The sequence below is a fragment of the Pongo pygmaeus genome, chromosome 2, assembly GCF_028885625.2.
Source record: "Pongo pygmaeus isolate AG05252 chromosome 2, NHGRI_mPonPyg2-v2.0_pri, whole genome shotgun sequence".
In the NCBI taxonomy this organism is placed as follows: Eukaryota; Metazoa; Chordata; class Mammalia; order Primates; family Hominidae; genus Pongo; species Pongo pygmaeus.
Genome location: NC_085930.1, coordinates 103,933,867 through 103,959,511, shown reverse-complemented (window position 1 = coordinate 103,959,511; position 25,645 = coordinate 103,933,867). Strand labels below are relative to the sequence as shown.

The 25,645-nt window shown below is 57.4% G+C and overlaps 3 protein-coding genes across 13 annotated transcripts in view; 2 read left to right on the top strand and 1 right to left on the bottom strand.

The window, feature by feature from the left end:
• Positions 1-7,603, top strand: part of BSN (bassoon presynaptic cytomatrix protein) — a 116,004-nt gene extending 108,401 nt beyond the window's left edge. The window contains exons 9-12 of one of the 2 annotated variants that reach the window (XM_054481598.2): positions 436-567; positions 812-866; positions 1,244-1,333; positions 3,615-7,603. In XM_054481598.2, coding sequence (XP_054337573.1) covers positions 436-567; positions 812-852 — 173 coding nt within the window. In that variant the 3' untranslated portion in view covers positions 853-866; positions 1,244-1,333; positions 3,615-7,603. The other variant, XM_063661115.1, reaches the window with a different exon arrangement.
• Positions 7,604-8,100: 497 nt separating this feature from the next.
• Positions 8,101-19,562, top strand: APEH (acylaminoacyl-peptide hydrolase). 3 transcript variants are annotated; one of them, XM_054481684.2, is made up of 23 exons: positions 8,102-10,172; positions 10,274-10,475; positions 10,551-10,683; positions 11,249-11,375; positions 11,761-11,854; positions 11,958-12,033; positions 12,123-12,286; positions 12,445-12,582; positions 12,674-12,765; positions 12,842-12,882; positions 12,968-13,089; positions 13,640-13,700; positions 14,920-15,017; positions 15,661-15,712; positions 16,609-16,697; positions 17,168-17,306; positions 17,789-17,872; positions 17,954-18,034; positions 18,407-18,495; positions 18,605-18,795; positions 18,902-19,004; positions 19,099-19,205; positions 19,296-19,562. In XM_054481684.2, the coding sequence occupies exons 2-23, from the start codon at positions 10,464-10,466 to the stop codon at positions 19,399-19,401; spliced, it is 2,199 nt and encodes a 732-aa protein (XP_054337659.1). In that variant the 5' UTR covers positions 8,102-10,172; positions 10,274-10,463; the 3' UTR covers positions 19,402-19,562. The 3 variants fall into 3 exon arrangements, with proteins under 3 accessions (XP_054337657.1, XP_054337659.1, XP_054337658.1); XM_054481683.2 differs by having other exon boundaries at positions 10,258-10,475; XM_054481682.2 differs by having other exon boundaries at positions 8,101-10,475.
• A 435-nt stretch (positions 19,563-19,997) lies between these two features.
• On the bottom strand, positions 19,998-25,626 carry MST1 (macrophage stimulating 1). Of its 8 annotated transcripts, none has more exons than XM_054481689.2 (18): positions 24,704-25,620; positions 23,800-23,947; positions 23,606-23,718; positions 23,416-23,530; positions 23,201-23,337; positions 23,003-23,119; positions 22,736-22,854; positions 22,365-22,533; positions 22,114-22,244; positions 21,911-22,013; positions 21,647-21,783; positions 21,520-21,555; positions 21,271-21,431; positions 21,061-21,138; positions 20,789-20,935; positions 20,601-20,707; positions 20,365-20,504; positions 19,998-20,240 (listed from the first exon to the last, which is right to left on the bottom strand). In XM_054481689.2, exons 1-18 carry the CDS (start codon positions 24,795-24,797, stop codon positions 20,079-20,081), a joined length of 2,214 nt encoding a protein of 737 aa, XP_054337664.1. In that variant the 5' UTR covers positions 24,798-25,620; the 3' UTR covers positions 19,998-20,078. The 8 variants fall into 8 exon arrangements, 7 of the variants coding, with proteins under 7 accessions (XP_054337664.1, XP_054337663.1, XP_054337662.1 ...); XM_054481688.2 differs by having other exon boundaries at positions 20,789-20,886; positions 21,061-21,134; positions 21,311-21,431; XM_054481687.2 differs by having other exon boundaries at positions 21,311-21,431; positions 21,907-22,013; positions 24,704-25,619.
• Between the last annotated feature and the right edge of the window lie 19 nt (positions 25,627-25,645).

The following is a 25,645-nucleotide window of genomic DNA, read 5'->3' as shown; positions in this document are numbered from 1 at the left end:
CCCATACTGCATGCCCTCATTAATCCCTGAGAAGGTGCCCCAGGGGCTGTAGACCTCCCCAGCAGAAAACAAGCCTGGGGTTAGAATAAGCCAATGAGGTCACCAGCACAGGGGCTTTAGGGCCCAAGCAGCTCTGGGCAGAGAAGCTGGAAGGCACTGGTGAGCACAGGGTGGGGACCATGGCTTCTTGCTCCCTCCTTCCTTCCCCTTTCCTCCTCTTCTCTGCCTTTTTTTCCCCTTTCTTCTTCTTTCCCTTCCTCAACCTCCTTTTTTCTGCCTCCTCCCACCCCTTGTCTTCCTGTTCTTACCTTCTTCTCTTTATTCCCCTAGCCTCCTTCTCACCTTCCCACCTCATCCCTATGAGGGTACTTGTCCTCTCAGACCGTAAAGAGCCAGGCCGTGCATAGCTCATTATGGTGATTTCTTTCCTCCTAGGTGTGAAGGCTGGAGCCAGGCCTGGAGGAACCCCAGGGGCTCCCGCCGGCCAGCCAGGTGCCGATGGGGAGAGTGTGTTCTCCAAGATCCTCCCTGGCGGGGCAGCCGAGCAAGCTGGCAAACTGACGGAAGGTATGCACTGCCTGCAACTGGTCTGTGGTGAGTGGCTGCTCTGGTACAGGCTGGGTCTGTGAGATGATTCCAGACTCAGTCACCCAGGCAGAGGCCAGCCAGAGGGCCCACCTGCTGATGCCCAGTTGTTCTCCGGGCAGTCCCTGCCCCTTGGGCTGAGCTTGGCTTCACTATGCCAAGTGGCCCCAACTGGGAGAGGTCTGGCCCAATTTCCTGATGGCGCTCTCCTCTTTCTTTGTCACAGCTGTCTCTGCTTTTGGCAAAAAATTTTCCTCATTCTGGTGACCATGCCCAGCATGGTGAGTACAAGCAGCCTGTACCTTGCCTCTTCTGGGAAAGGCTCAAGGCACTGGGGGTGGGGGTGGGGCTCCAAGTCCGAAGGGGTCCTCTGGGAGGAGTCCAGTCTTCGGCTGGTTCAGTGCCCAGAGCTGCAATGTTCCCTTCTCTGAATGTGGGAGGAGAAAAAGGAGGGACACTGTGCACAGAGCCCCTACCATGGGGCCAACACAGTAGGGGTCCCCAGCAAAGGAGGGGCCAAAGCCAGGGCCAGTGCCCTGGCTTTCAAACCATCTGCTATCCCCTGCAGGGCTCTCACAGCACTGGGCTGGCACTGGGTTGTAGGTAGGCCTCCGAGGATGCAACTCCTCTCCAGCCCTCCTCTGTAAATGCTCCACAGGCTCTTGAAGAAATGAAGAGAGGTATCATTGCTGTGGAAAAATCTCTGGAGTCAGAGGCCTGGGCGCAGCTCTGGACTCTGCGTATAACAGTGAGTGTCAGGATCAGGGTGAGATGGGCCAGAGGAGGGGTGAAGGGCCAAGGCCTGGCTGATGACAGCTAGCCAGTTCTGACAAGTGTGAACTGGGAAGGGCCTGTTGGGTTTCCTTCAGCTGTGATGGGCCCAGCAGCCCTCTACCCCGCAGAGGCAGGGGCCACAGAGCTGCCTGAGATGGTGCCAGACAAGTCAGGTGGTACCCTTGGAGAAGAGCCCAGCACGGCCAACTGCACCTCACAACTTGAAGTCTATGTGCTGGGTACTGAGTTCAAAGTCATCCTGAAGGACCTGGTAGTCTGTGGCACCTGTAGGGGAACATGCTTCTTCCCTGATGTCTGCTGCTGGTGCCTTTGCTCCAGCCACTTGGAAGAGATTAGAGTCCCCAAACCCCACAGAGCCGCATCTGTAGCTCTGGGAATGAAGTCAAAACACTCCTGGCTTCACAGGCTGAGCTTGTGGCCCACAGGATAGAAGAGCGGAAGGAGTAGAGAGGCAGACAGGAAGGGACATAGAGGAAAGGGAGTCTCACCCCCAGACTAAGTCAGCTCAGGGAGAGGGCAGAAGGGCCTCAGGATGGGAGCCCTCACCCTGTCTGGGCTGCAGTGGCCAAGGCAGGATGGGACACCACTTCCTGGAGCCTGTCCTGGCCCTGGCCCTGGCCTTGGCCCTGCCTCTGTGGGAGGAGGAGGAAGTGCATCATCCTGGGTGGGAGGAGAATCGCCTGGCTGTTGGTGCAGCTCTGTGCACAGCCAGGACCACTGACCATCATCCCATAGGAGGGGTCCTCGGGCCCTCCTCTTCTCCCTCCTTGCCCCTTCAGGGTGCTTCTCACGGTGCACAGGCATGTATGTGTTATCCATGGCGGGGCCTGGCGGTCAGTGAGCAGGTCACTTCAAGGGAGCCCTGGGGCTGGCAGATGCTGGGCCCAGGGCAGCGCTGGTTGTGGGAGGGAAGGAGCTAGGTGTGATACCTCACAGGCTACCTTTCTCTGGAAAAGCAGTGGGGCCCTGGAAAGGCCCAGGCTTCCATCCATTTATTCAACAAATGTTTGTCAAGCCCCAGGTATGTGCCAGGCACTCTTCCAGGATCTGGGGATATGGCAGAGAACAAAACCAAGTCCCTGCCCTCTGAAGCTGACAATCCATTAAAGGAGATAGAGAATAAATAAGTTTAAAAATAAAATTCAATTAAAAAGGTACTTTCTGAAAGTGATAAGTGTTATAAAGCCAGCGAAGCAGAGCTATGGAAGCAGTGGGGTCTGCTCTAGACAAAATGCTCAGAGCCAAAGATATGTGAGGGAAGCTTGAGGGAGGAGGACGGCTGCTGTGGGATGAAAAAAGGGGAGGGAACAGCACTGACGGATGATCGGATGCTGGGATGGGACCAGGGACAGGGAAAAGACCAGTACAGCCAGGGCCACGGTGGAGGGGAGAGGTGGTCAGGGGTAAAGTCCAAGGGGGTAGGAGCCAGCTGGGGTAGGTTGTGCAGGCCAAGTAAGGAGCCTGGAATTTATTCTAATTACAGTAGCCATAGTGCAGCCCTTAGTGTTCTTCCTGCCTTCACCCTCCCACAGCGGGCTTCCTGCGGCTTCCTGCGGCTTCCCGCTCAGCCGATGTTTCCTTGGAGTTGCCCTGGAACAGATGTGAAATCACAAGTGGTGCTGAGAGGAGGGGAAGGAGGGACAGCCCATGGCCTGGATTCATGACAGTACCTACTTTGGGTTTGGGGCCAGGGTATGGTTCCTGGGCAGGGAAAGGAAGCACAGACACAGCTTTGTGCTGTGTCCTGCCACATGGTGTGGGTGGGCCACTGAGACCACTGACTTTATAGTTAAAGAAATCTCCCTTGAGTTCTAGCATTCGGCTAATGATTGGGTCAAGTGGACAGTGCTGCCGTGAGTATCCCTCTGCTGAAATTCTTTATGGCAATTTCAGAGATGGGCTTGGAGAGGTTTGCCATTTCAAACCAAATCCCTTCTCCATCACTCTTAAGCCAAAAAAAAAAAAAAAAAAGGAACTTTTGTTACCTTAAAAGAAGTGTCCCTTCCTGGCTGACCTGATTCTTCTTTCTTGCTGTCCTCTCTGTGACCTCCAACCTGCCCAAGCACCCATCTCCCCAAGCCTGAGTGGCATGGCACCCCGTGGGTGAGGAGGTGGCTGCTAGCACCGGCAGATGGCTGAGAGGAATGTGAGGGTGAGAAGCAGCTATCTACCGTTCTTGACAGAATCCTTTCTTTTCTTCTTTCCTTCCTCCCTCCCTCCTTTTCTCTTTCAAGCATCTACAATCTGGCAAACCCTTGGCCCAAAGACTCACCAGGTGGGACGTGGCAGGCAGGCCTCAGTTGAGGACGTGATGTTTTCTCACAGCAGCTGCCTGGGTGAAGCATCTGCTGGACAAGTCGGACCATTGGCCGGGGGACCTTTAATTGTCTTTCCAGAGATGCTGCTCTCTGCAGGGCACCACCTTCAAGGCACAGCCCTCGTTGGGAGGGAGGACCCTCTCCAGAAACCCTGCCACCACGGTGTCTTGCCGTACTTCCCACAGCCGCCTTTTTGCGGCCTGGCCAGCCAGGCTTCCCATGCGTTATACACAGAGTTTGGGCACACACTGCCCTCCCTCCGAGATGCCAGAAGTTTTTCCACAGCCTTGGAGAGGGGCTTTGACTGAGGGCTGGGGGCCCTGGGCTCCGTTTCCTTCACATTCCAGCTGGCCCGGATCCCTCTGTGGCACAGGGCCCTGCCCCTGTCACGTGCCCTCTGGGTGACATTGGAGCAGACCTCCATGTGGCCAGGGGTTGGGAGAACTTTACAAACATTAGGACCTAACACTGTCTCATCGCTGAAATAAGAGGCCATAACACCGAAAAGCAGTGTGGGCGCCGGCTGAGGCTTCTCCCAGCCCGTGGGTGGCAGCGTGCTAGCACACTGCCACCATCTCAAAGCCATCCCCCTAGCCATCGTGAGCATCCCAGCGGCACCGCCATTGTCTCAACCAGCCGGCTCCTCATCCGTACACCTGGGGATTTCTTTTGATTTCAAGAACAGCCTTAATCATTCCAGTTTGATTTACGTGTATACCTCATAAACATTTTTCTTTTGTTTCTCTCTCCCCCTTTCTCTCTTCTCTTGGCTCACTCCCTTGCCTCTCCCCCTCCACCACCACCTTGTGACTGATGGTTTGGTTTCCTCTCTGCTCTGCCCCTGCTCAGCACAGGGAGAATGTTGACTTAGAAGCAATAGGGGGCAGCAGGCCACCAAGAGCACAACCCCAGGGCGAGGTCTAGGGAGGCCTCCCAGCCCGCCTCTGTTTACTGTGCAATTCCAGTCGTTCTTAAGCCATCACCAGTGGGTGTACTCAGAGCAGAGGGGCCAGGACTTCTGCCAGCCAGGGGAAAGGCCCACAGCCCTGTGCGGGGGAATGTGGCACTGTCTATCCATCTGGTGGACTGGGCAGCATTCCTCCCCAGGGCCCTTCCCTTGGGGGCCTCCTTTCATCTGGGGCACAGCCACAAGTCTCATCTCTAACGTTCTATGCAATGAAATATAAACCCTCAATGACAACTGTTAATATTTAATAAATTCCATGTTATGTATAAGGAGTTAATTGCAAACATGCAATTGAGAAACTGGATAGATACACTCATAAAACCCCCACCCCCCCACCCCACCCCTGCTCCCATTGTGTGTGTGAAATTCTCAGTCTGTGGCATGTTTGACCTGTGGCAGGACTCGCTGCTGCCAGGTGAGTCACCGCCTGTCCCGCAGTGGAGCATGCACAGCTCGCAGCCTCTTTGCACGATTTCATCCATTTTAAATGCTTGACCCTCTTGCTTGGAGTTCTTTTTGCCTCAGAACCTCTCCTTCAGGAGCACTTCTAGCTGACTTCTGCACAAGCTAGTGAGGACCTGCCAGAATTGTTGCCTGAGCGTGCCAGGCTGCAGGGCAGGCAGTACAAGGCCCCCACATACCCTGCAGTTTTCTCTGTCCAGGATAGCAGGTAAAAAGGAATCCCCGGAGCAGACGCAATGGTAGGAGCCCGCACAGGATGTGTGTGTATGGACATTCTGAAGGTTTGCTGTAGGATTTCTCTCTGTCTGTCATTTTCCCTTCCTACCCCAACCCTGAGCCAGAGGCATCTGACAGCCCTTTCCCAGAGGGCACCACGCAAGGGCAGAGCTGGGCGGCATCCATGGCCAGAGAGGCAGAGGCAAGAGCAGAGCCAGGCTGTGCCTGAGGGACCCCAGCTCTTGACTGCACCTGTTTCATGCCTCTCCTCTGTGGCTACGAGGCTCAAAGGACTGTGAGCCAGGAGATCTGGGCTGGAGCTAGGGGGGTCAATGGATGCTCAGGAAGAGCTGGGCCTTTGTCACTTGTGGTGAGAACAGTTGATAGTGGTCATCTGGAACTGTTCATATAAACAATGACTTCAAGCTAAGTTTCTTGTGAAGTTTCTCAAGAGCAAATCTTACAGAAGGTCCTGTGTGACCCTCTCTGCATCTGTCCCCAGGACCTATGCTCCCTGCCCACCCCCTTCTCCAAAGCCCAAGCGTCCCACTGCTCATCAGCTTTTTTACCACTGAGCCAGGAGTGCGGCAGGCAGTAGCTGCCTGACCCTTCAAGGCCTGACCTTCGTCCAGAGTGCTCTGGTTTGCACCATGCATTTCTCAGGGGTCCGCATTTCTCATGCTTTTCTATAAGGTCTACACACCCCTTCAGAGAGGGCTCCTCGCTCACCTCTGGTAGCTATGGATGGGACAAGAAGCTGCCAACCTTTGTGTTGGACTTAACACCCTTGCCTTTCTGGGACTTGGCCTCACCCCACCCATGGAATACCTGCCTCATCCCAGAGATCAGGTATGGGCTGAATGCAGCCATCTGAGCAAGGGCTGAGGGAAGCCATCATCTAACACCTCTGGCCACCCAGGACCAGGTCTGTGTGGGGATGTGCCTTGGAGACCAAGGCAATAGTCCTTTCCACTACAGGCCAGGGGATGGGACAAGAAGCAGGGAACAGGCAGGGAAATGTTAGGAGGTCAGCCTCCAGCAGGCCCAGTCTCAGGCTCTAAAGTATTGACTTTTCAGCAAATTTCCTTTCTGGCCAAGCCCTCTGAGTTTGAAATTCTGATATCTGCCACTCCTCATCCCCCACTGTACCCACAGGATACATCATCGCCCCTCTGTGAAGGTGGCTGGAGCAGGCCTCTGGTCCATGGACTGTCCTTCCTGGCCCTTGCATGAATGCAGTTGTGACTCTGGGGACAATGCAGCCAGAAGCTGAGGGACCAGCATTTGGTGCCTTGGGAAGTAGAGAGCAACAGACACATCTCCAACTGGGCAAGGAGTCTCTAGCATGCAGCCCAGGCCTTCTCCATACCCCTCTCCCCAGCATCATGAGCAAGGGCATTGCCTCCTCTCTCTGCTCACTTCAGGGCCCAGTGCACTCACTTCACAGTGACAGCCCTCCCCTACCATCATCCTCTTAGTCCTTGGGCAGAGCATGTGGTCTCAGGGCCCACAGTGAAAGAACAGCAGTGGTGGCAACTATGCCTTGCCTTCTGGAGCCTGTAGGGAGTTTTCCAGGCAGGTCCTTTGCCAGGACAGCATGGTCCTGCCCTGTTGTCCCGTCCCCTCTCCTCTTACCCACCCCCATGCTGTAAATACTTGTCATCATGGACTCCAACATGGTTAGAGGGACAGGCCTAATCAACTGAAACTCCTCGGAGATGCCATCTCTGTCTCCCTGGGTGCCAGCAGCCCTGCTGCCATGTGCACTGGGGTGGCACTGGAGAGCCATGGCAGTCATGAGATATTGTATGTGTATGCACATGATCATGTGTGTATGTGCGTGCGTGTGTGTGTGTGTGTGTGTGTGTGTGTGTGTGTGTGTGTATGTTTCTGCCTCATTCAGTTTCTGGGGTCAAATCAGCTCCTTCTCTCCAAGTGCACTACCCTGGAGAGTGGTGGCCACTCAATACCTTTTCCTCTAGCTTTCATGTCTTGTTTTTGCTTTCCCCTTCCTCCTCCCTCTCTCCCTTTCTTTCCTTCTCTCCTTCTTTATTTGAGGGGGGAAGAGTGCTGTACAAAGTCAAACAAACAAGTTTACAGTTGTAAGTGCAATGACCCGAGTCCTCCACATGACCTTGTGAATTGTGTGCTGTCCTTCTGTGCTCTGTGAGAACTCGTGGTACTTCAGTGTCCCTCCCCCTGTATTGTGACAAGGTAATTCTGTGGTATCAGAATAAAAGGACTTGATATAAACAACCTACAGACTGTTTCTGGGATGGTTTCTCAAGTGGGAAGGCTTAGCCGAAGGAGCAAATCCCCAAATTTGTGACAGTCCTGTCCATGGTTAAAGGGAAAAGGATGGACAAAATTGCAGAAGTGCTGGCATAGCACGGGGCTGAGTCCACACCAAACCATCCAAAGACAATGGGCCCTCCACAAAGGTGCCCAAGGGGAGGTCCCAAGCTTGGACCTGGAGCAGGCAGTCAGTGCGCAGGCTGTTGAGGGACAGCACCTCCATGGCCTTCAGGTGTGTTGGCTGCATACACAGCTTTCTGGGACCTGGTTCCAGGGAGGCAGTGAACAAGTGCTGCCCCCTGGTGCTGCCAACAAGCCCTACACCTCTCTGCCTTGCTCCGAATTTTCCAACTCCCAAACTCTCACTGGCTGCCAGACCTTAGGCCTTCCTCAGATGGTCAGGAGTACCTCCTTACCAAAGTCACCCAGAGTTGCTAGACTTTTTTTTTTTTTTTTTAAACACAGATAAACAGGAATCCCAGCTTCACCTCTGGCCCTCTCCCCAGAGTTAACATCTTGATGTGTGTTCTTCTTTCCTGTTTGTTGTTCCAGTCTTCATTTTAGACAGAAGCCAGAAGGTGCAATATATCCTGTTTTCTAGCTTTCTGTTTATTTCCACATGTTTATTTCAGGTACTTAAACGTTTGTCTTCCAGTGCTCAACCTCCAGGGAGATACACCATGAGTTCGTAGCCAGTCTACCACACACAACCTGAGGAACAGGCATTATGTTCCCAGTGTTCCTATTACAAACAATGCTTGATGAACATCCTATTTTCCAATCTTTCCACCCAAATTGGTGGCTGGGGCCACTCCTACTCCTGTTTCTGGCCTTGATACAGTCCTGTACATACTCACAAATGCAGTGGCGTCAGAAAGTTGGGACTCTTTTTTTTTTCTTGAGACGGAGTTTCACTCTTGTTGCCCAGGCTGGAGTGCAATGGCACGATCTCGGCTCACTGCAACCTCCACTTCCCAGGTTCAAGCGATTCTCCTGCCTCAGCCTCCCAAGTAGCTGGGATTACAGGCGCGTGCCACCCAGCCCGGCTAATTTTTGTATTTTTAGTAGAGACAGGGTTTCTCCATGTTGGCCAGGCTGATCCCGAACTCCTGGCCTCAGGTGATCCACCCGCCTCGGCCTCCCAAAGTGCTGGGATTATAGGCGTGAGCCACCGCGCCTGGCACTTTTTTTTTTTTTAAGACAGTCTGGCTCTGTTGCCCAGGCTGGAGTGCAGTGGCGCGATCTCGGCTCACTGCAAGCTCCGCCTCCCGGGTTCACACCATTCTCCTGCCTCAGCCTCCCGAGTAGCTGGGACTACAGGCGCCCAACACCACACCCAGCTAATTTTTTGTATTTTTAGTAGAGACAGGGTTTCACCCTGTTAGCCAGGATGGTCTCGATCTCCTGAGCTCGTGATCCGCCCGCCTCGGCCTCCCAAAGTGCTGGGATTACAGGCGTGAGCCACCGCGCCCGGCCAGCCAGGACTCTTTTTTTTTTTTTTTTTTTTTTTTAACTTAACTAGTAATCTTGAGTAAGTAATGACGCGGCTGATGGGAAAGGGGAAGCTACAGGCCAGACAAGTGGACTCTCAATCACAAGCACGCCATGGAGCAAAGAGCCAGGGCCCTGAATGTGGAAGATCAGCCAGACTCAGGTATATGGAGGGGACATCCTTACTGTCCAGCCTCTCCTGATCTCTGCTGGCACCTTAGCCCAGCCAATCCTGTACCACGTGCGCAGGGAGCCTGCCTGCCTAGGTTCTTTCCACAGGAAGCTCCCTGGTCCTGGGTGGAGTCTGAGCCCACCAGGCCCTTCACACCCAAGAGCTCAGGCTGAGGCCTGGGGAGGAAGGCAGGGACCCACCAGCTCACGATCCCCAACAAGGTGCCACTGAGAAGGGTGGGTAAAGGCTGCGGGGATAGATAGCTCTTGCGGCAGGCCTGGCGACTGATAAGCCCGGGCAGCACCCTGAGAGTTGGCACCCGCCCCTCTGCCCCGCACCCCAGGGCTTGCTTCGCGTCCTCCGCCCGGACCCTGGCCCTTCTCTTCTTCGTCTGCCTGGGAGTCCCTTCAGGGCAGGGCCTGGCACTGTCTAGTGAATGTCGGCCTCGTGGTGGACTCGAAGGAACCCTACAGTCAGCCCCAGAGCCGCGGGAGATCCACGCTGCGGCCGGCTCCGCCCCGCCCCACCCTCACGCTCACGCTCACGCTCACGCTCACGCTCACGCTCACGCTCACGCTCACAGGCTCCCGGCTCCGCATTCCTCGCAGGGCTCCACTCCGGACCCGCCCGCCTTGCCCTTCATCCTCAAAGACTCATTGGTCGCATTCCCCTCGGGCCCCGCCCTTCGCGTGCTTGGGCCATGCCCGTCCGGTGCTCGGGCCATGCCCGTCCGACCGCGCTGCTTCCGCCTCGCAGCCCCCTCTCAACCCCTTCTCTCCTAGGCCCTTCTACCCTCCCCGAAGCCGGGCTCCCGGGTTCCGCTTCCACAGGGCCAGCCCCTCTCCTCCGAGATCCAACGCCTCGCCCCTCGGTAAGAGGCCCAGGACTCAGCCCACGGCCCCGCCCCCCACTTGGCTAGTCCGCCCCTGGCGAGACCCCTGCTCTCACCCACCCAGGACTTCTCGCTCCCAGGCCGGGTCCTCTCACCGTCAAGGCCCGCCCCCTGCCAACGGTCCTCGTCCATTAGCCGAAGGCCCCGCCCCTCACAGATTGCCGCAGGGCAGGGGCGGAGACAGCTCGGGCCGTCCCAGGCTCCGCCCCCGGAAGCCTCACTTCCGGGCACGAGCACGCCCCGCCTCGCCCCGGCGGCAGAGAGGAGACCATGGAACGCCAGGTGAGGGCTCGGCCCGCGGTCCCCGTGGTCCCTGCAGCCCGGGCCGGGCCTGACCCTGGTGTGTCCCCTGCGCAGGTGCTGCTGAGCGAGCCCGAGGAGGCGGCGGCTCTGTATCGGGGCCTTAGCCGCCAGCCCGCGCTGAGCGCCGCCTGCCTGGGCCCGGAGGTCACCACGCAGTACGGCGGCCAATACCGGACGATGCACACTGGTGTGTGTGCGAAGGGGAACTGGCTGGCGACGGGGTCGCGCGCTGGGGTGGGAAGGAAGTGGGTGTGGAGGGCTCGCTGCTTGACAGTGCGTAAGGGTGTATAGGGAGGCGGCCTGGACTTGGAGGATACACTCCCACAGGTCCCTGCACACAGGTGTGTGGAGGGGGGGCGGGGGCGTACGGGGCGTTATCGAATGGCGCCCACGAGTGCACGAGATGACGGTGTAGCGGTAGAAGTCAAACCTGGGCTCAGGGCGTGGACCTTGTAGGGCTCTCCGCCAACACGCCATCCCATCCATACACATGCCAGGCTGCCCTCAAGATTCCAGGGTGGGTGCTGGGGTTACTAGGGGGTTCTCTCAAAGAGGCTGTCAGCTCAGACTCTGGAGGCCTGGACTAGGGTTGTGGCCAAGTGTTGTCCAGCCTGCAGCCAGGGTGTCAGTGTCTGGAGACAGATTGAGAGATTGGGGAAGATAGATCTAGGCCTTCCTGGGTCAGGTGGGGCTGGGGGCAGTAGCCAGGAGTAGCCAAGACAAGGTGAGCAGCCTCATGCCTCCCCTCACAGAGTGGACCCAGAGGGACCTGGAACGCATGGAGAACATTCGATTCTGCCGCCAATACCTGGTGTTCCATGACGGGGACTCAGTGGTGTTTGCAGGACCTGCAGGCAACAGTGTGGAGACCCGGGGGGAGTAAGTTTGAGGGAGGAAGCTTGTGGGCAAGGCCACAGCCGTCCGCAATGCAAGCCTTTTATGAATGCCCACCATGTGCCTAGAAGGGAGGCCAGGAGCCAGGTTCTTGCCCCCTTGGGAGCTCATTCAGTTTCTGGTGACATGGCCTGATAAGCACTGGAGGCTTGCTTCAAACTCAGCCTGGACTAGAGCCCATGGTGGCCTGGGGAGCTGGGGAGAGTAGAGTCTCTGCCTCAGGGAGGAAAGGCAAGGTGGGGCTAGAGGTGCTCCAGAAGCTGGTGTGGGGCCAGAGCCTCAAGAATCTCTCCTAAGAGGTTGTGCCCAGTAGGGAGCAGGAAGGGGTTATTGCAAGATAACCCTGACCTGTGCTACCCCATGTCCACAGACTGCTGAGCAGAGAGTCTCCTTCAGGCACCATGAAAGCTGTGCTGCGCAAGGCTGGAGGCACTGGCCCTGGGGAAGAGAAGCAGTTCCTGGAGGTGAGTCTGCATGGGACCAGGTAGTGGGTGACAAGAGAGAGGCTCTGCCCCACAGATAAGGCTCTGTTAGCAGGCAAACAGCCTAATGCCCAGATGTCCTCAGGTCTGGGAGAAGAACCGGAAGCTCAAGAGCTTCAACCTGTCAGCGCTGGAGAAACATGGGCCTGTTTATGAGGATGGTGAGGCATCTGGCTGGTGAGCCGGCAGGGTGGACAGGAGGGGTAGCCGTAGCCCTGGGCCCCCACTGATTGGCCCTCCCTGCACCCAGACTGCTTTGGCTGCCTGTCCTGGTCGCACTCGGAGACACACTTGTTGTATGTGGCAGAGAAGAAGCGCCCCAAGGCCGAGTCCTTCTTTCAGACCAAAGCCTTGGACGTCAGTGCCAGCGATGATGAGATAGCCAGGCTGAAGAAGCCAGACCAAGCCATCAAGGTGCCCGTGGTCAATCCACGAAGGCCCGGCAGGGCAGCCCTGGGGCTCAGTGTGCTCCCTTCCCATACTGTGCCTGTCAGACCTGGGGAGGCACTAGCTTCTAGAAAGCAGACCAGGTCCTATAGACAGGCTGGGCATTGAGTATCTTGTGTTCTCAGGGGGATCAGTTTGTGTTTTACGAAGACTGGGGAGAAAACATGGTTTCCAAAAGCATCCCTGTGCTCTGCGTGCTGGATGTCGAGAGTGGCAACATCTCTGTGCTTGAGGGGGTCCCTGAGAATGTGTCCCCTGGACAGGTCAGCAGCAACAGCCTGTGTCCCCCTGGAGTCTGGGGCCCTTCTTGAGCTACCAGCCCTGCTCACTTCTGCCCTTTGATCCTGTTTACAGGCATTCTGGGCCCCTGGAGATGCTGGTGTGGTGTTTGTGGGCTGGTGGCATGAGCCCTTCCGGTTGGGCATCCGCTTTTGCACCAATCGCAGGTAAGAGAGTGGGGCAAGGCAAGGGGCCTTGCAGCCCAGCTGGCCTTGAGACTGAGTGTCTGTCTCGTGGTTCCAGGTCAGCCCTGTACTATGTGGACCTCATCGGGGGGAAGTGTGGTAAGTGGCTGATGCCCACCTGTGCTTTGCTGACACATGTTGGCCCTGCCAGCCTGCGTGATGCTCATGTTTCCATCTGGCCCAGAGCTCCTCTCGGATGACTCCCTGGCTGTCTCTTCTCCCCGGCTGAGCCCAGACCAATGTCGTATTGTCTACCTGCAGTACCCATCTCTGATCCCCCATCACCAATGCAGCCAGCTGTGCCTGGTGAGCTGGAGGTGGTGGGGATGGTAGGGTGGTCAGCAAGAAGATGGGATGGTGGATGAGAGCTGAAGGGCCAGTATCATCTCCCCCATAGGCCTTCAGTAGGTGCCCTTCTGTCCTCAGTGCAGCAGCAGTGTGAGTTCTGCCTGTCCTCTCACGGCAGGGCCTAGAGGTTGAGAGTGCTGCCATGGAGAGCTCTGCACTGTTGGGGCATTCCACCTTGAGAGAATGCTCGTCTGCAAGAATGCTCCTCCCCTTGGCTCTCAACTGCATGTAGCCAGGCTCTGCAAGGGGCTGGGATATAGTCGGGAGTTACACAATCCCAGACCCTCCCCAGGAAGAGCTCTGGGCCCCTGGTAAAAGTCAGAGGGACATGCCTATCTGAGGCCCCTTGGGCATCTGGTCCAGGTCACCAGAAAAGAGATACATCAGGCTCATTCCAGTTCCCCCCTCTCCTGGGGCTACCTGAGGCAAAAGAGGATAGGCACGGGGCACTGTACCCTAAGGGAACTGTCTGTCCCCTACTGGACCTGACCATTGTGTTCTCTTGCAGTATGACTGGTATACCAAGGTTACCTCAGTGGTGGTAGATGTTGTGCCTCGGCAGCTGGGAGGTAAGGCATACCTGGCTGGGTGGGTGTGGTGGGGCCTGTTGCTCTGCTTTCTTGCCGTCTGTTGCATCCCTGCCCCGTTCTTCTTTCCTAGGTTCCTTCTGAGGGCCCTACCTCCCTGCTGGGCCAGCCCTATGCCCAGCATCCTCAGGGAGCGGGGCTGTCACCATAGGGAGCGGGGCTGTCACCGTAGGGAACAGTTCGATAGCAAGGAGTGGTAGGACCAAGCTGAGATCAGAGTGGCCCAAGCTGATGATGTATTATTTCTTGTGCTGCAGGTCATAATTAGATTTTTCTTATTTTTCTAATGGGTGGTTCAAACCAAAACCATGACTCCTTCGAGTGGGTCTCAGGAAGTGCACTAGGTTGGAATGTCACACTTGAGAGGCTCTGGACCCAAGGGCATGATATTATCCCATCCACCATCCTAACCCCAGCAACCTTTGTCCAGTCTAAGCCCTGAAGTCAGCTGGGTCTTCAGGAGGGTGGCGCTTGGCTGCAAGGCTCCCGTCTCGAGTGTTGATAGCTCTGCTTGGATCCTCCTGGACCATCTCAAGGATGAGTCTCTTGTTTTCTCAGGCCACCCGGTCAGTTCCAGGAGTTCAGTGGACAAGGGATAGCCTCTTGTCTTCTCTTTGGGTTGCAGGGATGCAGTGGTGGGAACCTAGTATGAATCCCAGCTCTGCCCTAAATTAGCTGTGTCCTCAGACAGGGTTCTGGCCTCCCTGAGCTCCCATTTCTTCATGGAGGGGTGATTGTGTTTGCCTGCCTCATAGAATCATAGTGAGTGTTAAGTGAGTGATGATATTAAAGGGTAGGATTTACTGAGCCCCCCCTGTGCCAAGCGCTGTGCTAAGCACCACAATGGAGATAAGACGGACAGATGATATCTTGGTTAAAGCACCTGGTACCTACCTGGGTTCAACTGGAGCAACTCAGGAGAGCAAGTGCTTTTCCTCTGAGCACCCACGGTTTCTCTCTGGAGCTCTTGAGCTCTGCTTCTCTGGGTCCTCTCTGGGTCCCAAGAGGCCTCTGCCCCTCAGCCACCTACTCAGGCAGCTCCTCATCGCCTAGGGTGCCCCCATGTGTGCTACAAGCTGCAGGGGCCTGACTGGTGCCTGAGCAGGGCCCTGGGTGAATTCCCCAGTACCCTAGCCTTCCTTGTAGACTACCCTCCCTACTTCCACTCCTGGATGCAGCCCCAGCCCTCCTATCTTTACAGAGAACTTCTCTGGGATCTACTGCAGCCTTCTGCCTTTGGGATGCTGGTCAGCTGACAGCCAGAGAGTGGTCTTTGACTCAGCTCAGCGCAGCCGGCAGGTGAGGGACACTGATTGTGTTGAGGGGCAGCCCCTGTGGTCAAACCCCAGGAGCCCTGGGGGTTGCATGTGCACACCCCTGGGTGGAATGCCCAGCCACAAAGTCTCATCAGCCCCTTAAAACCCTGCCTGCCCATCCTGGCCTCATTTCTCCTGGAGGGGACTGGCTGCCCTGGTGCACCACAGCAGAACTCAGGCCTTTTCGTCTGAGGCAGAGATGCAACCCCTCCCAGGCATTTCTAGCTGGGGGTCAAGGGGACTGCCACTCGGGTGGGTCCCTGAACACTCTGTAACGGCAGCTGATGGGGACAGGACTGAGCCCTTCCCCCAGGGATGGAGTAAAGGCACTCACAGTGTGCCAGGCTCCTTTTGGGTGTGATATTTGGTCCTCGTGCCAACTCAAAGGGGCTCAAAGCCATTCCTTACCTTGCCCAGGGTCACCCAGCAAGTTGTGATGGTGCTGGGATTTGAACCCAGGCCCTCACACTACTCCCTACTGCACTGAGTAACCATCACCATAGCTGTCCACAGCCTTGGTCTGGCCAGGGCTCTCCAAGAGAGTAGAGAGGAGGTAGGGGAGGGACCCATAGGTAGAGGGAGTACTCTTGGATGTGGTCCCACCTGTGGCCTTGCCTCTGCTTCAGGACCTGTTTGCTGTGGACACCCAAGTGGGCACCGTGACCTCCCTCACAGCTGGTGAGCAAGGCTTTGGGGATGGGGGTAAGGGCAGGGCTGGTGAGCAAGCCAACCAGGCAGCGGGGGACTGGAGCTCCAGCATGTGGGGCAGTGATGGCATTCTCAGCCACTCAGCACCACTGACTATTCCACAGCCTTTACTAACAGGTCCCCAAGGTCCCTGTCCGTGCAGACCCTTACCCAACCAACAGACTAGCTTCCCTGCTCTACTGCCCTTTAGCACTCAACTCTGTTCCATGTGTCCTGGCCCAGCCTCAGCACGGCCCCCACCTCTGCTCCTAAAACCCACAAAACTCTCTCTTATCAAGATCTGCCAGACTCATCCTTCTCGCTCTGCAAACCTTGGGTGCCTGTCTCAGGCAGAAGCAGCTCTGCCACCTGATGGCCCAGGAAAAGCCCAGTGTTGACTCCCCCATCTTCCCCATACTTAGGCCTGGTGATTCTGCCCTTGAAATGTGTTTTGAGTCCTCCACCTGACCTGACTGTATCTGCTTCTCCACAAAGCTACCAAAATATCATTCCAAAGCCACATCTCATTGTACAACTGCTTGGACACCACTGCCCCAAATCAGCACGCTCCCCCACCCCCAACTCCCCGGTCCCAGCTGCCACCCTGCACACAGCAGCCATCGAGGGACAGGCAGATGTGCCTGCATGGTCTGATGTGTCTTAAGGTTTGGCAGTTCCCAGCCCAGCCAGTGTCTGTCAGATGAACAACAGACTGAGAGCAGGAGGCTCACCCAGGGCCATGTGCAGTTGGGTGTTTGTGAAAGGCACTTCTGGGGGAGAAAAGGGCACCTTTCCATAGAGTCTCCAGCCTGGGACTCTGTTACAGAAAAGCAGGTAAGAAAGGTGATGGCTCCTGCTAAGCACTTAGTGGCATCTGCCTTTTCCAGGAGGGTCAGGTGGGAGCTGGAAGTTGCTCACAATTGACCAGGACCTCATGGTGGCACAGTTTTCCACACCCAGCCTACCTCCAACCCTGGTGAGTGTCGGTGGGTCCCAGGCTGTGGAGGCAGGGGTTCTGGGCAGGCAGAGCTCACCAGGTCAGGGAATTGGCCCCAGAGTCTGACTGGCTGGTCAGCATACAGACGGGCCAAGACACAGGCCCAGCTTGGCATGGTCCATGAGGGTTTGGCACTCACAGGGTCGAACTACTAGGCTAGAATCTGCTCCATACAAAACAAGGTGCCTGGGGAAGTGCCCTGTCCTGGTATTACAGAGCAAAGGAGACAGCAGAGCCTAGAAGCTGAGGAGGGAGGGGTGTGCCTGCGTGTGATTGTATGAGTATGAATACCTTGGTATATACCATCCCACAACAGGAAGCCATGCTATACCCTCTGGAGGTGGGTAGAGGGCCCAGCATAGTGAGAGCTGCCTATTTCCCACTGTAGGCAGAAGGGAAGGGCAGGGAGGCAGCCAGGCCACCTGTGACACATTCCTTCCCCTTGGCAGAAAGTTGGGTTCCTGCCTTCTGCAGGGAAGGAGCAGTCAGTGTTGTGGGTGTCCCTGGAGGAGGCCGAGCCCATTCCTGACATCCACTGGGGCATCCGGGTGCTACAGCCACCCCCAGAGCAAGAGAATGTGCAGTATGGTGAGCTGGGCCAGGGGCAGAGGGATGCCTTTTCCAGGTTCCCCAGCACAAAGCCTCTACAGTGACCTTTGCTACCTCCTCTCTCACATTGTGGGGTTTCTGGTGATGACCTCTAAGAGGTTTTCTGTTTCTCTTGTCGATGGGCATCGGAAGTAGCATCTAGACATCTGAGCACCTGCTCTGGGTATCACCTGGGCTTCACTAGGCCAAATCATCTGTGGTGGGAAGACCCAGGTCCAAAGAAAATAGGCCTCATACAAGCCTCAGTGACCACACCTCATCCCGAATGCTGTCGCTGCAGGATGGGGCTCCCTGACGAGGGCAGAAGAAGTATGAGCCTTCTGGGGTCCATGTGTCATGGTGTGGACTACCTTGGCCAGGTCTCTGACCCAGAGGTCAGCCCCACACCTGCAGCTAGAGATGGGGCCTTGGTTGGGGAAGCCCCTAGGCTCGCCCTGCTGACTGCTGCCCTCTCCCTGCAGCTGGCCTTGACTTTGAAGCAATCCTGCTGCAGCCTGGCAACCCTCCAGATAAGACCCAGGTGCCCATGGTGGTCATGCCCCACGGTAGGCATCTGGTGTTAAGAGCCCTTGCCCTCCCAGCCCTCCTCCTAGCTGGCCTTTTCACCCTCTGCTCCCTGTCTGCAGGGGGGCCCCATTCATCCTTTGTCACTGCCTGGATGCTGTTCCCAGCCATGCTTTGCAAGATGGGCTTTGCGGTACTACTAGGTGAGTGAGCAGGGACCCACAGTTCTGTTAGGACTATGGTGGAGTGACGGGGGTGGACCTGGTTTGTATAAGTACCATGGGTGCCACCCTAGTCTCCAGGACTTTCTCTAGCCCAGACCTAGTAACCACTACCAGGAACTGCCAGGGCCCAGCCTCTGGTTCTGTGGCATAGTGATAACAAGGACTAACTCGGGACTTCCAGGGAAAGGGCACTGTGGTCACTGGGTGGCAGCCTCAAATCTCTGGGTCCCTTCCCCTTGACAGTCTGTGGTATAGCTGGCCCCAGGGCCTACTTCACGGATGTGTGAAAAGAGTGTCCAGGGGGCTGGGAATGTTGCCTGACTACACTGTCTGGTCCCTCCCCGCCCTCAGTGAACTATCGTGGCTCCACGGGCTTTGGCCAGGACAGCATCCTCTCCCTCCCAGGCAATGTGGGCCACCAGGATGTGAAGGATGTCCAGGTAGCAGGGGCTGGGGCTTCTGGACAGGCTGAAACATGGGCTGCCAGGGGGATGCCTCCATTCAGCTGAGCGGGCAGCTGGCTGCAGCATGCTTTGCCCCACCCTGCAGTTTGCAGTGGAACAGGTGCTCCAGGAGGAACACTTTGATGCAAGCCATGTGGCCCTTATGGGTGGTTCCCATGGTGGCTTCATTTCCTGCCACTTGATTGGTCAGTACCCAGAGACCTACAGGGCCTGCGTGGCCCGGAACCCCGTGATCAACATCGCCTCCATGTTGGGCTCCACTGACATCCCTGACTGGTAGGCATACACCACAGGTCCCTGCCCTTCCCTCCTCTACCTCATATTCTCATGGAGCCCCGTAGCCCCAGAATTCCTGGGGCTGCATCAGCTCGGTGTCTTGCAGGTGCGTGGTGGAGGCTGGCTTTCCTTTCAGCAGTGACTGCCTGCCAGACCTCAGCGTGTGGGCTGAGATGCTGGACAAATCGCCCATCAAATACATCCCTCAGGTATGCAGCCCCCTCCTTGCCCTGTGTGCTGCCCATCCATCCAGAATCCAGGGCCCAGCTCAACACAGCTTCCCACTCCTCCCCAAACACCCAGGTGAAGACACCACTGTTACTGATGTTGGGCCAGGAGGACCGGCGTGTGCCCTTCAAGCAGGGCATGGAGTATTACCGTGCCCTCAAGACCCGGAATGTGCCTGTTCGGTGAGTGCAGCAGGAAGGCCCTGGCAGCTGGTGGGCAGGTGAGCACAGGAGGACCCTCCAACCTTAAATGTTGCTGACTAATCCCTACAGGCTCCTGCTCTATCCCAAAAGCACCCACGCATTATCAGAGGTGGAGGTGGAGTCAGACAGCTTCATGAATGCTGTGCTCTGGCTACGCACACACTTGGGCAGCTGAAGCCCTGCCATTCTGCGTGAGCTGATCAGCCTGTGCCACACTTCGCTCTTGGGGAGCTCAACGGTCTGGCAGGGCAGCAGGAGGCTTTCTGGGCTCTGGACTCCACGGATGCGTGGGCAGAGGAATGTGGGCTATGTAGTCATAATAAATTAGGACACAGAGCCTGGTTCCTGCTGGTACTTTGTACCAAACCATCCCCACCTCCCACTCTGGGGTGCAGAGACCCTAGGTTCTGGGTGTGGCAGCCACAAGGGCTTCATCTGCCTCCAGTGTGAGAAGGGAGGGAACAGTGAGAGGCTTAGCCTCTGCCTGTCCTGGCAACCAGGACTCTGTACCAGCCTAGCTTCCCTGCTGCAGCCCCTTCCATTAGCAACTACTCTGTACCACCCTTCCCAAGAGTATGTCTGGGGGACTAGTGAGGCCCTGTCTTTCCACGGCACCCATGGGCAAAAGTAGTCCCAGGGACGTCACCTTGGTTGGGGAAGCCCCTAAGCTGGACAGATCACCTAGCCCAGTGTGTGCTGGGCTCAAGCCACCCGGGCCCTAGCAAGGAGTCACTGACTCATTTCCTGGAAGCAGAGGCTAAGAAGCATCTGTACAGGCATAAAGAGGAAACATGGCTTTATGTCTGACAAGAAGTTTTGTCCTCCCCAAGGCATATGGCGTCAAGGCTGGGCCTAACCCAGTCTCATGACCTTGTGAATCCAGTCCACAAACACAGAGACACGCGTGAAGATGGCTGGCCAGCGGAACCTTGCGCATACTCGGTTGGGGATTATAATTCCTTCCAGGACCCAGCAGTTGTGGGTAAAGCAGGCAAGTGGGCCTCCATAGTCACCCTGGCAGGTAGGAGAACTGATGAGGACCCCGGGCCACAGCAATGACTAGCCTGCTTCATGATAAAATAGTTCATTTCTAGCCCCCCATACCCTTCCAGGGCTGGCCCAGGGCCCTGCCACCAACCTCACAGGCCCCCACAGGGGCCAACAGTCCCTCCGTGCACATCTCGCTCTCCCGCACACGTCCTCGGTGCTTGATGTTGCACTCCTGGTTGGAGATGACGTTCAGCAAGGCCACATTTAGGACTGTGTCATTACCCGTACCTGCCGTGAGGGGAATGGGGAGAAGGAGAGGGTCCTGGACAAAGATCCAGGGCTGGGCCTCCTGGCCACCAGCAGTCCTGTGCACTGTGCTCTTACCTTTGGTCTCACCCCAGCCTGCAATCTCACACTTGGTCCCTGGAGGCACCACATACCATTCAGGGGGCAGGCAGATCAGGGCCACCCGCTGGTTCAGGGTCACAGATCTTCAGCAAGAATGGGGGCACTCAGGGTCTGAGGCCACAAGGCCCAGCCCCACCTCATACCCTCCCAGGTTGTCCACATACCTCTCCAGCTTGAGCAGGACAAGCTGGGAGCCTGAGGGCCCACACACCATCTTGGCTACTGGGACCCGCTGTAGGCCTGGTTCTCCGTGCTGTGGGTTCTGGAACAGGGTGCCCAACCATACCTCATAGCCTGTGAGAGGCATATGGCTGGGAGAGAAGCTCTGCTAGGTCATTTGTGACTCAGTCCGTTGCCCCAAGGCTCACTTGTTAGCTTGCCTGGGGAGGGGGGAAGGTGGGATGAGACTGGGTCCCCAAACACAAGGGAGGCTCACCAGGAGGAGAAGCACTGCCGGGCAGTCAGTATCCACTGCTCCTTCACTAGAGACCCCCCGCAGAAATGCTGGCCCTGCCTAGAGGAGTGGGGAATTAGGACAGGAAACAGACTCCTGGGACAGATGCTAGACCTGCCATCTTCTGGCTAGGACCTCTGGGGGCAGGGATAGATTCCCAACCCCCAGTGGGATAACCACAGAGAACACAACCTCAGCTCCTCTGTGTGGGAGACAGGCAGTTGTGCCTCACCGATTCCGCAAGCTGACTGTCCAGGGTGAGTTGCCTGGATGGCCCCCAACCACGCGCAGCTTGGAACGACGCTGATCCAGCCGATCCACCCTCTTGCCACACTTCTCAAACTGCACCTGGTCTGTAGGATGGAGTGGGCTGGATGAAACCCAGACTGTGTGGATGTGGTGGGCTAAAAGGCCTGACCCGTAACTGGCCCAACTCCTAACCTGGGGGGTCCAGGATTGATGGCGGCTGGTCATCAGCTGAAAGACAAAGTTCACTGGGGTTAAGGGAGCCAGCCTTTGGTGGTGGGGGCTGAGGCAGGGTCATGGGGGAAGCGTCACTAGTGCTCACCGCAGCGTCGCAGGGCACAGTAGTCGAATGGGGTTCTTGGGTCCATCGTGTAGCACCATGGCCCATGGCTATCCCCATCTGGGTTCCGGCAGAAGTTCTCCTCCAGTTGTGCATGCGGTTCGGAGGTAAACGTGAACCTAGGCGGGAGCGGGAGCAAAATCGTGGCAGGGTAGTCTCAACCATTTCCAGGCTCTGCTCCCAGACACCAAAACATGCCGCCCCAGGGTTAGGGCCCTGGCGAGGCCGGGAGCACCAGGGACTCACTGCGGCTTGTGCGGCGTCTCAGCGGACCAGCGCTGGCACTGGACACCCTTGCGGGTCTTGCTGACCGTGCCGCGGTACTGCTCCCCTGCGCCGTGGTAGCAGTCTGCGGCGGGTGCGGGCAGCCGTCAGGCCGAGACCTCGCCCCGGCCCTCCGGTTCCAGGCTTCCAGCCCCGGCTCTGTAGCCCCCAAGCTTGGGCCTCACCCTGGGGCCGCACGTCGTCTGCACAACGCCGGATCTGGTAGCAAAAGGCCACGCGCATGCCGGGCCGCAGTGTGAAGCACCAGGGCGCCTCTGAGCCGTCGGGGTTCCGGCAGAAGTTCTCCCGAAGGTCTCTAAGCAGGCGCTCCACTCAGCCCTAGCCCGCCAGCCTCCAGCCCTAAGCCGGTGACTACCCTCCTCCCGTCTCACCCGCAGCAGCACGTCCCAACGCCCGCCCCACCCCCCCACCTCACTTGCACGCGTATTTTTCTGGCGTAAATCGGTGCTGATGCGGGATTTGCGCGTCCCAACGCTGGCAAGGTACGCCCGCGGTGGTGGTATTGGCTGTGCCCCGGTAGCCCTCACCCTTCCCGCGGAAGCAGCTGACAGTTGTGGCCTCTTGGCGGGGTTGTGCCTCGGACCCTTGGATCGACCGAGATAGGTCGGGCCCCGAGCGAGAGCTGAGATCCCTCTGGGGCTGGGACCAAACCCGCCTTTCCCAGGTGTACGGTACTCCACGGGATATGCTCTCAGGTCATGCCCAGCCCCTCTTACCTCCCCGGCCAAGCCACGCCCCTCCCCAAGGTTCCCAGGTACCCTGACAGGCCTGGTCCCTGCCGCCTACCGCAGCGGGGGAGGTCACAGAACTCTCGCTCGATCTGCGGATCCGTAGTGTAGCACCATGGCCGCTCGGAGCCGTCAGGATTCCGGCAATAGTTGTCGTCCAGACCTTGATCGAGGAACCTGGGAGCGGTAATGGGGCGTGAACAAGACCCTGGGACTCTGGCTTATCTGGCCCCGCCCAATTGGCCTACACAGAGCCCTGCCCCTGGAGTCCTGGACCTTCCCTAGCCCGGCCCCTAGGGCGCCGATACCGCCTACGCGTACTTGCCCGGCTCGAAGGGGTGCTGGTGCGGGTGCTGAAGATCCCAGCGCTGGCACTCGCGCCCTGACTCCGTGCGGTCTACCGCGCCGCGGTAATCCTCGCCATTGCACCAGACACACGCGGCTGGAGACAAAGAGCCAGTGGGTTCGTGGATGGGCGTGGGCTTGTCCCTCCACTCTCCCAGCTTGACCCGGCGCCGCTTACCCTCCCGGCAGGATTTGATGCCGCAGCTCTGGAAGCGCACGGCAGGGTCTGTTGTGTAGCACCAAGGACCTCCGGGGTCGCCATCAGGGTTACGGCAGAAGTTTTCTTCCAGGCCATTCCGGAGCGTGGGCGTGTACCTGAGGGCCCAGAGCATCACTATAGTGTGTGTTGGGGGAAGGCCCCAGGCCGGGACAGAGGGAAGGTGTTTGTCTCACTTGTGATCATTCGGGAACTTGTGGCTCCAAGCCTGGCAAGGCAGGCCACCCACGGTCGTGGCCATGGTGCCCCGGTACCCAGCCCCATTGTTCATGATGCAGGTCCGTATGTAGTCTGGGAGCAAGAGACAGAAGATCAACTTGGGCTGAGGTCCCGTCTCCCACCCTGCCCCTCTCCACCCCCACTCGCCTTTCTTCTGGAAGAGGTCACAGCGCCCAGAACGCCGCAGCCTCGTGTGGGGCGAGTGTTGAGTCCATGGCAGCAGTTGGCAACCATGGCTGCTCACATTGTAGTGGAAGGCCCTGGAGAGAAGAAGGCACAGGGTAATGCCACAGCCCAAGCTCCCGTGCCCCCAGTTTTATCTAGGCCCAGTGGCCACTCACCGGCAGTCCATTAAGGGCCCACAGCGACCAGCACACTCTTCTGCATCTGCCACATCCTCCTGCCAAGGCCCGGGCACCACCGCATGTAGCAGGTGCTGTAGCTCTGTGCCCCGGAGCACCTGGAAGTCATTCAATGCCGAGCGCTGCCCTGCAGAGTGGGCATGAGTGGGTGCAGGTCAGGTGGGCATACATGTCAGTAATGTGTATTGGCATGTCCACACTTTCTTCATTCAGGATATCAAAGCTACAAGGCTTCTGGGATGGACCCTGTATGCACTTTCAAAGGCCAGTCTAGCCCCCCTGCACAGATACTTGTGAAAAAAATTTCCCCTGGGAAGCAGGCCCAGACTTGGTAATTATCACCGGTGCCTCTGTTTAGTGGCCCAGGCACCGAGCTCAGATCTAACACATACGCTTGTTGAGAGCAGTGTGTGATGAAGCTTGCCCCATCTCATCTCTCAAATGAGAATGCTAAGGCTCAGAGCCATCACATTACCCAGCCAGGGGCCCTGGCTAGGCATTCAGACTCCAAATCTGGGCTCTCACCTGCACAAAGGCATGTGCTAGGTTAGAGGGGTAGATCAGGCTCAGGAGGGGTCACTGCCTGCTGTGTGCGTGCATCTGTGTGGTCCTAACACTGCTTCAGTGCTAGGGCAGACGTGCTAATAGAGGCCTAAGTGGGCAATGTCTATGTGTTCCTAGGGCTTCCCAGCTGTGCTAATAGAGGCCTAAGTGGGCAATGTCTATGTGTTCCTAGGGCTTCCCAGCTGTGCTCAAGAGGCCAAGGTCACTGCCCCATGCCCACTGAGCCTCTGGCTCCCCGACTTTTTTCTCATCCTAGAATAGGAGAATGGGGCCAACCCCCTCCTGAAGGCAGATGGGGATCAGGGTTGGGGGCACTCACCAGGGACCCCTAAGCATTGAGTCAGAAGCAGCAGGAGTGGGAGCCACCCCATCCTTCTGGCTGGAGGCTGCACTGTGACCCACCACAGCCCCATCCGGGAAGTTGTGAAACCTGTCCCTACGGGATTGGGTGGCTATGGCTCCACACGTCAGGTCAGGGCCTGCTGAACCCTGACCTGAGACCTGGTGACAGGAGCCATGAGGGGCCAGGCCTCAGGTCCCATAGGTCAGTTGCAAGGGCCTAGTACAGCTAGCCCCCTGAGAGGCCTCCCTACTTAGTGGACAGGTGTTAGGAAGGTTTGGTGGGGACACTTGAGGTGCCCTGGGGTTGGGGTGAAACCCCTCTGCAGCCTAGTCAGCCCAAGGGCATTGTGAAAGTGAGAGCTGCCAGAGGTCTGGGTTCCAGCCCCTGGGTGACATTAAACTTTTCTGAATTTCGGTTTTTCCCTGTAAATTGGGGAAAATTACTTGCCCCAGCTTCAACACTGCCTCCCCTCCACCCTTTTGCTGCTGCCTTATCAGGCCCCAGCTGTAGGCAGGTCAGCCCACGCCCGGCGGCAGAACCCAGAGAGGCTCGCTCATCTCAGCCGCCAGAAGTGTCATCCCAGGGAAGGTGAGCGAGGCTGTCCACTAGGACTAAATAGGGGTGGAGGTAACAGGTAGCAGGGACTCTGGCAGGAACGGCCTTTCAGACGTTTTAAGGACCGTCTGAGCGGGGCCTCCAAGTATGGGTAGGAGACAGGCGGCCTAGGGATTCCGGTTAGCACGTCGCGTTCTGCCGCAGCAGGGCTGGGAGCATCCCCAGGGCAGGCGGAGGTCGGAGGTGGTGAGGCCTTTCAGCGAAGCTGAGGCCTGGAACAACCCGGTGGGAAGCCATGGAGGGGGTCCCCTACCGGAGGCTGGGCGCGGGCCAGTGCGCGTGCGCGGCTGGAGGCTCAACGCG

What these genes read in the sequence shown, in the direction of transcription:
- APEH (XM_054481682.2), top strand. An exon ending in TGGGCCTGTTTATGAGGATG is followed by an intron (nt 12,034 to 12,122) that starts GTGAGGCATCTG and finishes CCCTGCACCCAG; the next exon opens with ACTGCTTTGGCTGCCTGTCC. An exon ending in TGTGCCTCGGCAGCTGGGAG is followed by an intron (nt 13,701 to 14,919) that starts GTAAGGCATACC and finishes CTATCTTTACAG; the next exon opens with AGAACTTCTCTGGGATCTAC.
- MST1 (XM_054481685.2), bottom strand. Translation starts at nt 24,797, where the DNA reads ATGGGGCTGTGGTGGGTCACAGTGCAGCCTCCAGCCAGAAGGATGGGG. An exon ending in TCAATGCTTAGGGGTCCCTG is followed by an intron (nt 23,948 to 24,703) that starts GTGAGTGCCCCC and finishes CCCACTCTGCAG; the next exon opens with GGCAGCGCTCGGCATTGAAT. An exon ending in CGGCAGTGCTTCTCCTCCTG is followed by an intron (nt 20,887 to 21,060) that starts GTGAGCCTCCCT and finishes ACCCTGTTCCAG; the next exon opens with AACCCACAGCACGGAGAACC.